Consider the following 9,614-nt stretch of genomic DNA (forward strand, 5'->3'; position numbering starts at 1 on the left):
GAAGGGAGTTTGATGTTCTTGGAGCAGATTAATGAGTTACTGGGGGTGTGGCGCTACCCCCGCAGGATGTGCTTGATGTAGGGCAATCGGCTAAGCCACCCACAAACCATGCACAGAACATTAGACTGAACACTCTGGGCTCATTAGAACTATAAAAACGGGTTGTGTGGGTGTTCTGGTGATCATTATGCGACAGGATCTCTGACTCACTATTTCAACATTTATTTTCGATCTTCAGGGGTTGGGGGTGGAGAGGGGGTGCATTGACTCGGTGCGAGTACGTTCTCCCATTTAATCTGCATGGACCAGTTGTGGTAGGTAGAAAGCGGAGTGTAATGAGCTGTATGATTAATGCAATGTGTGAACGTGCTCTTGGCCTGCAGACCTCGGATGTGTGGAAATAGACCCGTATACGTATTCATGTTTTGTCCAACCTCTGAGCGTTATCCTGATCTGCCGAGGGTGTATGGCGCTGCAGTGCTGTGACTCATTGTATCAACGCGCTGTGCTCGATTTCGTTCTTTAGAGGCTGGCGCCGAGGGTGCAGCAAGGAGAGATGATTACATGTGCTGCATGAATATAGCTCTAAGTGGATGTACACGTTGGCGGTCTGCAGAGGTGGCAGATGTGCGGATTGTGCAAAAGGTGGCATGCGGCAGTTCCACTCAGTTTGTGGTGGCTCTGGGTCAGGAGCCTTACAGCATGGAGGGCTGTATGTAGGCGCTGCATATCTGTAGGCGATACAATGCACGCATTGAAAATATATGGGGCTAAACATGTGCTGGCTGTGCAGAAGGTAGAGTGGCAGCTTTCACTCAGTTTACGGTTGTTGTGGACCAGCCGCGAAGCTGCCTGGAGGACTGGTTTTACGCAGCGCGATGCAGACTGGCGCAGTGACTCACTGTTTGAACATGCTCTCCATGCTCTTGATCTGCTTCCTGCTGAACTCCTTGAACTCGGTGTATGGGTTGAAAACCCGCAAGCTCGGCTGTTGCTGCTCGCCTACACCCTCGTTCAGGTTGTTCCGTCGCTGCAACTTGGCGCTGAGCTCCGGTCCAGCGCTGGGTTCCCCGTTCTGCCGCTCCGACTCTGGGGCTGCGCCATTCCCCAGTCCCGGAGGCTCTCCGCCGCCTTCCTCCACCTTCAGCCTCCGGTTCAGCTTGGAAGCCAGCTCATCTGTAGCCATGGCTGAGTGCGGAGGTTCAACACTTGTTGCTGTCGAGGACACCTGTGGCTCGCGCACTCAGCCGAACACGGAAACAACTGTCAGCCAGTCTGAGCTGTAAATGACAGGAAAGGCCGTGTGACGTAGGACGCCACGCGCTGATGTCACACGCCCATCTATACAACCGCCACGCCTCTTTTGGCGAAGACAGCATGGGACTATTAGATCCACTCATATCCCATTCTCATCCTGTATTTGTAATACTTCAGTGGCCGGTCACACGGAGAATGAAGTATCAATGGATTGGGAAGCAGCCCTGGAAATGTGTAGCATGCTGCCTTTATTATAGCATGCTGCCTTTATTAAAGTGGTTAGTCTTGCCAGGTCTCAGACCCGACAATGATTACAACTTTAAAATGTGTCCTGCACTCGTCCTTAACTTTACTCACTAAATCACTGATCAATTTATGGTGGTGTGGGGGTCACATTTTTCGTCTTGTCATCAAAGAACACGCTAGCGTTTAACACGTTTAATCATTACTTGCATATCTATACGCAATAACTTATAATTGTCTATCCATTATTTTAGGGGTTACACAGTGGTCGAAGTGGGGGGAAAAAGTAGGGGAACTGTGGGCGGAGAATCAGAGGGCGGGAATAACCTGAGGATTGGATCAGTGGGCGGAGTTAGAGGTTGTAACACTGTGTTCTCCCCCAATGAGGACGCTGGACATTTGTAGGTAAATTGTAAATTTATTAATAAATCCTGCCCCAAAGAGCGCCGAGCCGCATCTGCTCAGTTTCGGCAAATTCGCGCTCTCTCTTCGCGCTGCGCGCGCATCCCTCAATATGGTGGCCGCACATCACGCCTGTACGTGACGTGCGTCAACTAGACCGCGCCGCTACATATCTCCCCTTTTTACCCAACAAACATTAAACTCACTGTCCGTCGCTCATATCAAAGTCTCGAAATCTGGTAGGCTTAACCACCGCTCTACCACTCCGTGTGAGCCTCGGGGGGTCAGGCGGGATCGCTCTCTCCTGCGTCTCTTCGCTCCTTCCTCCACTCTCAAGCGCGGTCGCGCCTCCATCTCGCCTGCTCATTCCCGCTTCACCAGCCAGTCCTTGATCACCATAGTCTATTCTCTCTCTCCGCTGTTCTCCTTCGCTCATCTCCAACTCTCCATTTGATCGTTCTTGTTCCAGAGACCCTTCTTCTCCATCTCCTGGGTCCTCTCCTCCTCGGTTCCATCCTTGCACTCCGCTGCATCTAGCCATGCGATCCTGTGACCACATGTTGCCATCACTCAGTAAAGCCGCTCTACCCCTCACTTCCTTGACTTGCAGGGGCTTGCTGTATTTACTCTCTCCCTTCCTCCTTAGCGTGGCCAGTTTTACTCGCACCCATTCCCCTTTCTCCAGCTCGGTCTCCTTCACATTTCTCCGGGCGTTGTAGTGTCTAGAGTAAACGGCTTGTGCTTTCTCCAGGTTGGCTCGCACAACCGCAGGGGACCATTCACTTGTTATGACTCTTTCCTTCCACACGCGGTTGTCCCGGGTGAATGGTTCGCGGCCTCTCAGTATTTGAAAAGGGCTGTACCCTGTCCCTGTGGGGGTGATCCTGTACGCCCACACCATGCGTTCAATCTCTCTTTCCCAGTCCTTGTTGTTGGAGATGGCTGCCTGCACAGAGCCCATTACCACTCTGTTAAATCGCTACACAAGTCCGTTCCCAGCCGGGTGGTATATGGACGTGTGCTTTGCTAGAATTCCATTTCTTTGCATAAAGTTACTCCATTTCTCTGATTTAAATTGGGGGCCATTGTCGCTTAAGATGGACTTCGGGATCCCTTCCCTCACGAACGTGTCCGCCAGGAACTTTATGATGGTCTCGGTGTCCATCGCCTCGTCTATTTTCAGCTCTGGCCATTTCGAGTACCTATCCACCATGACACACACATACTTCTGGACCCCATGCCCATCCAGGATAGGGCCCAGTATATCCACGGACAACTCCTCCCACGGATTCCTTGGGGGGTCAAATTTGCCAAGGGCTGGGCGGAGTGGTTTGAGCGTTTTGTCTGCCCCTTGGCACTGGGGGCAGTCTCTGACGTGCCTCTCGGCCCTCACGTCCATCCCTGGCCACCAGTAGTTTTGCTTGGCCCTTAGTTTCAGTTTTCCGATCCCCAAGTGTCCCTCATGGAGCATGTCCAATAGTTGGGGGATGATTTCTGCTGGGGGGATGACTTTCTCCCCTCTGTATACAAACACTCCTTGGTCGTCCATCGACAACTCTTCTCTGACTTCGAAGTAGGGGTTGAGGCCTCCACGGGTCAGTCTCTTCTCAGGCCACCCCTTTGTGATGTAGGATTTTACTTCCTCAAGGACTTGATCTTTCCCATAGGCCTGCCTCCATTCCAGATGCCCAATAGTTTTCTCTTGGTCTTCCATGAGTGCCACCATTTCTTCTGCCCCTTCTTGGTTCTCTCCCGTCTGGTCCATAGCAGCCGCTCTACTCAGGTAGTCTGCCACCTTGTTCCTGCTGCCGGGGATGTGTTCTACATCGTACCTAAATTCTAGCAACTTGAGGGTCATCTTTGAGATCCGCGGCGTGGCACTTGCGTGTCCGCTGGATGTTAGCACCTTCAGTAAGGGTTTGTGATCTGTCTTTAACAAGAACCGTGTGCCCCACAAGAACTGCCTGAACCGGGTCATGGCCCATACGACCGCCAGCATCTCCTTTTCAATTACACTGTACTTCTTCTCGGTCTCACTGAGCGTGCGGGATGCAAAACTGATCGTCTCCATCCTCCCTTGACTTCGATCTTGCATAAGGACAGCGCCCAGTCCCTTGTCGCTGGCGTCCGTGGTTAGTACCGTGGTTCCTTGGGGGTCGTATCCTTGGAGTGGGACTGCTCCGGCCACCTCTCTCTTGACAATCTCGAATTCACTTTGCGCCGCCTCCGACCAGCAGAATTCCGTGTTGTCCCGTGTCAGCTGCCTCATGTGATGGGTTTTGGATGCGAAGTGCTGCACGAACTTACTATAATATTCCGCCATTCCGAGGAACGATCGGACTTCTTCTTTGTTGGACGGCGGTGGCGCCTCGCAGATGGCTCTCACATTGTCTGTTTTCGGGGTGACTCCTCGCACCCCTATCTCATGCCCCAGGTACGTGACGGACTCCATTCCTATCCGGCACTTGGTCCATTCGGCAGTGAGGCCCTTATTCTCAAGGATCTTCAACACCTTTCCTAGTTTGTTGTCCTGATCTGGCCTGTCTCGCCCCATTACCAGGATGTCGTCCTGAAAATATTGGACTCCTTCAGTATCTTTGAACAGTTGGTGCATCAACTTTTGGAACACCGCAGCCGCCGAGGCCAGCCCAAACGGCATGCGGCGGAACTGGTAGCACCCGAATGGGGTGATGAAGGAAGTGAGTTTTCGGCTTTCCGGATGCAGGGCAATCTGGTGGTAGGCGGGGGTTAAGTCTATTGTGGAATACCATTTGACTCCCCTGGTTCTGGCCAACATTTCCTCGATCCGGGGTAAGGGGAACTTTTCCACCACTATGCTCTTGTTCAACTCACGTAGGTCGACACACAGCCTGATCTTCCCGCTGGGCTTCTTCACTACCACTAGGGGTGCAAGCCACTCCGCGCACGTGATAGGTTCTATGATCCCTTTCCGTTCCAGATCCAGCAGTTCTTCCTGCACTGCGTCCCTCACCGCCAGAGGCACATTCCTCACCTTGTGGGCGACCGGTACTGCAGCGTCCTTCAGGACTATCTTGTGTGCAAATTTTTCCATCCTTCCGACTGTGCCGCCGAACACCTTGGGGTACTCTTCCTTTCATTTGTCTAGGTCGGGCCAGGTCCCCGGTTCTGTGAGTAGTATCTGTTCCTTGCCCCCTGGGTCCAGCTTGATGCCCAGGTCTCCTTGGTCGAGCCATCCTCTCTCAGATATGTACAGTTTGCAGAAGGCTGACCGGCCTCTAAACTTAAAATCTAATGGTCTGAATCCTGCCATGGGAATGCGGTCCCCGTTGTACGTCACTGGGCGGATGTCCAGCTTCTCCAGTTGTGGGCCTAAGTGTGGTGCGAAACTCTCCTCCCACACCGCTCTTTGGATGATGGTGTAGGGTGATCCGGTGTCAGCCACGACCTTTATCGGTATTCCGCCAATCAGCATCTCCAGGACCGGTTTCATCGTTCTCTTGCCGTCAACGTTCAACACTTGGCCATCTACGCTTAGTGCTTGATCTTCTATGTAGATGATTGTGACGACGTCATCCTCTGCGCCTTCCTCTTGTTCTTCGTCGTCCTGTCCGACATACTTCACCATGCTCTTCGAGGACTTCCTCCGACACACCTTACAGTACAAACATTTGGCGCGGAATGCTGGGCACTTCCTGTCGTGCGCCTCGTGCGACCAGCTCCCGCACCGATAGGATGGTTTCTTGCTACTACCCGCTTGTTTCCCTGGAGGGCCTGGGTTGCCTTGCCATTTGTTGGGTCCCTTTGCTGCCGCACCCTTGTTCTTATAGTCCCTGCGGGGCTCTTCCTCACCTATTCTGTTCACCATGGCGTTGGGGGCTGTCTCTTTCCTCGTTGCTTCCGCACACCTGCGCGCAAGTTCTGCCCTTTTGACTATTACCATTACCTCCTTTAGGGTGGTGTCCCCACTGGCCCACAACTTGTCCTGTACCGATGTGCACGTGGTATGCATCACCAGCTGGTCTTTGATGAACTCCTCTTCCCAATTATCATACTTGCACGTGGCCGCTAGTCTCTTCAAGGCCGCAACATATTCCTCAACGGTCTCTCCCGGGCGTTGTTTCCTTTGCTGAAAATTAAACCTGTCCACTGAAACGCACACCGCCGGCCTGTAGTGTTCGTTCAGGTCTTCATTGGCATGGGCATAAACGTCCACGTCGGTGCTTCCTCTCTCCTTTGGCACTAGGCTTTTGTAAATTCTCAGGCCTTCTGGGCCCAGGTTGAGCAATAAAATGCGTTTCTTCCTCTTGGGATTGAATTGTTCCTCACTCTCATCCTCCAGGACTCCTATGAAATTATCGATGTATTCCCTCCAGTCTTCCCACTTCATAAGTGGTTCTCCTGGTCTGGGCAGGAACTGCACTGGCGCCATCGCGTACCCCGCCTGCGCACTCATTTTCTCGCTCTTGATCGCGGGATGTGCGCTCTCTTGGCCTCTGGGACTTCCTGGCGCGTTGTCCTGTTCTTCCTTGACTGTTTGCGCTTGAGGACTGCCCTCGTCCGCCCCCTCAATCTTGCCTGGGGGATCCAGCGCGGTCCTGCCTGCCTGGTGGGTCGAAGCGTGCTCCGTCGCACTTTGCTTTGTGTCTGTGGGGCTTGGGCTACCCCTTCGGGCAGGTAGGTACCTCCTCTGGGCTGTGCTGTGCTCTGCCACGCTCTTTGGGGTGTGGTACCTGTGTGGGGGCTGCTGGTCACTTCTCGGCCGCCTGCTCCTCCTGGTACCGGGTGTCTCGTGGTCCTGTCCCTTGCTGCGTGTCCTCTAGCCACCTATAGATGCTGTTTCCTTGGTGGGCTGGTTCTGTGCAGGGGGTGGGGGGTCTAGTATCCCACCCTCGTCGCCATTGTAACACTGTGTTCTCCCCCAATGAGGACGCTGGACATTTGTAGGTAAATTGTAAATTTATTAATAAATCCTGCCCCAAAGAGCGCCGAGCCGCATCTGCTCAGTGTCGGCAAATTCGCGCTCTCTTTTCGCGCTGCTCGCGCATCCCTCAATATGGTGGCCGCACATCACGCCTGTACGTGACGTGCGTCAACTAGACCGCGCCGCTACAGAGGTATGGCCAGGATGCGCAAAACATCCCAACCTTTAGTATTTGTGTGGCATTTCACTGACCAGTTACAGCTTATTATGTTATGTAATTCAACCAATGGATACACATGATTATTTAACAATTAAGATGAGCTATTGACATTAGAAACATATTCCACTTTGTGAATTTATTTTAATCACAGAATGTCCCAAAAATGCTTAAAAGTGAAAGCACGAGCCATTTGTTTCCGAGCCATGGAGTTTCTGTCGTCAGTAATATACACAGAGACAATCAATTTTACGTGTGTAAATGACTGTATAGGAAATGTTACATAAGACAAAGGACTACAAGGTGTAGGAGTCACATGATAACCATACTAGTAGACAGTATAGTTTAATAGTGATTGGCCTGGAGAAACACAAACACAGAATTTAAAACTTAATACCATGATTGGGGGTTCTCTTTAAAAATCATTATTGATTTGTATCAAAAATAACACTTTTTGCAACATTAGGATAATCAAAGACTTAGGGAAAAAACCATAACGCTCTAGTTTATACCTTGCAATTTGTATGCAGCTCTTAGATGAAAGTTAATAGCTCACTGTTCTTTGTTAGGATTTTAACTTATAAACTGCAAGTAGCAAAAGGATCTCACTGACAAAAGCAGTAACCCACTGACCTATTTACAATATGTGCACTTTGTGATGGGCCTGGTACATTTTCTTTGCAGCAGGCACATTAACACTCTGCGCTATCTTTCCATGAGTCAAAACTTCCATTAGATAAATCTCCGATCTCGCTCTAGGAAGAAGTTTATTCATCAGAGTTATCATGACATTTTTATTATTGCCGAAAATAGCTGGCGGCCAGGAAGGAGGCAGCAAGTGCTTTTAAAACCATAATATACGACGCCCCCACTCAAAGTCAGCGCCTGTTGCAGTCACACCAGTCACACCGCCCTAGAGCCAGCTCTTCTCAAGGGTCCTGTGACCTCAGTGACAGAGTCACTGTTGCTCTAGGGTCTGCTACTTCGTAGGCCTGCCCGCAAGACTGGAGCTGAACTTCTGAATGGATTGTGGTGGACAAGCCTTCAAGGTGAACCCACACTTGCCACTGCTAGGATCCACATGCTGGTGCTAACACACCAGGGCTTTTCTGGTGCCTTCTAAGGTCTGGCATGGGAATGTGCTCCCTCAGGAGAGTGGTCTGGGGGACTGTTCATGAAGGCTGAACCTGGTTCCCCAGTTCTAAATTTAGCAGCTCTGCCCCCAGTGCTACATCTGCTCCCTCACTGAACATCATACTGCCCCACTGAGAGAAACTCATGCTGCCTTCAGCTACAATCCAATTTGACCTGCTATAAATAACTGGATGCGACTCAATTCAAGTTACACACTAGGCAAGAGCAATAGGCTGCCTAAAAAAAAAAGGTAACAACATCCTGGAAAAAGCAAACACTCATAAAGAATGAAAGATTTAATAAAGCATGTAAAATGTAAGCAGGAACATGGTAAACTTAACGCTTTTACAGTCATTATTCAGAAATCAACAAGTATTTTTGCCTGAAAAGTTAAGGACATAACTACAGGGCCCAGAAAGGACCCATTTCAATGTCCACTGCTTATATGCTTACAAAACGTAAACAGTATGGTTTCAAAAGACCACATTTGTGAACACAAAGCCGCCATACACATTTCGTTTTCCAATCCACCCATCAACCAGGTATTGCAGTACCTCCAGGCAGGGCTGGTCCTAGGATTTTCGGAGCCCTGGGCAAAAGGCAATGTGGGAGCCCCCTGAAATCTACATAAGTGACACCTTCTGATCTCGGGGAAGCTGCTTTGTGCAGACTCCACTTGGGCCGCAGCTCCTCTTCTCAGCCACCCCAAGCAACTCTTGTACAGCCTATTTCGAACTGAAGGTGTGAGAATTGCTTCGGGGCTGAGTTAAACCTGTGTGGGCTAAAGTGCTGACAATGGGCGCCCTGCTGAGTCTCTGAACTGGCTTCCTGAGAGGTGTACCCTCCCCTAGGCCTTCCCACACCATCCCTTAGATGGTGTGGGAAGGCCCCCCTCCCATGAGCCTGTTTGTGAAGCATTTCTTTCACTCTGATTGGCAGACATACACAAGTACTAGTGGGGTGTTAATTGCCATTGTGGGGGGCCCCATACTGGCAGGCAGAGTGCCAGGCCCTGGGCAGCTGCCCACACTGCCCATGCCTAGCGCCGGCCCTGCCTCCAGGTAGGAGGTACTGGAGGAAAACAATGCTGTTCAAAGAAAGACAAGAAAACAAAAGTAGCGCTTTACTGGCAAACTCTGTAAAGTGGCGCTAATGTGTTGGGGTTTGAAAAAAAATATCTGGCCACTTTAAGAACACTCCATCTTGCTTTATTTAATTATTTTACAGAGTTTGAACATTTTATTTCTGAGGCTGCACTTTGGAATAGAAAAATGTCAAAACGGCATTTCCAGCAAAAGTGGTTTTCTTTTTTGCATCCATTTCACAGGGGTACAAATGGACAACAGGAAGAGACGGTGAGAACCATTTCTTGATTCATGATTTTCAGAAAAGTGAGAAGGAGTTAGACAGAACGAGAGGGAATAGGAGTAAGAAAGAGGGGGCAGCTGCCAGAGGCAG

The 9,614-nt window shown here is 50.7% G+C and overlaps 1 protein-coding gene across 1 annotated transcript in view; it reads right to left on the reverse strand.

Moving 5' to 3' along the window:
• Positions 1–1,301, reverse strand: part of EFHD2 (EF-hand domain family member D2) — a 102,292-nt gene extending 100,991 nt beyond the window's left edge. The window contains exon 1 of the mRNA XM_078642790.1: positions 903–1,301. Coding sequence (XP_078498916.1) covers positions 903–1,186 — 284 coding nt within the window. The 5' untranslated portion in view covers positions 1,187–1,301. The remainder of the gene's footprint in view (positions 1–902) is intronic.
• Between the last annotated feature and the right edge of the window lie 8,313 nt (positions 1,302–9,614).

Source organism: Lissotriton helveticus, chromosome 5_1 (assembly GCF_964261635.1).
Source record: "Lissotriton helveticus chromosome 5_1, aLisHel1.1, whole genome shotgun sequence".
In the NCBI taxonomy this organism is placed as follows: Eukaryota; Metazoa; Chordata; class Amphibia; order Caudata; family Salamandridae; genus Lissotriton; species Lissotriton helveticus.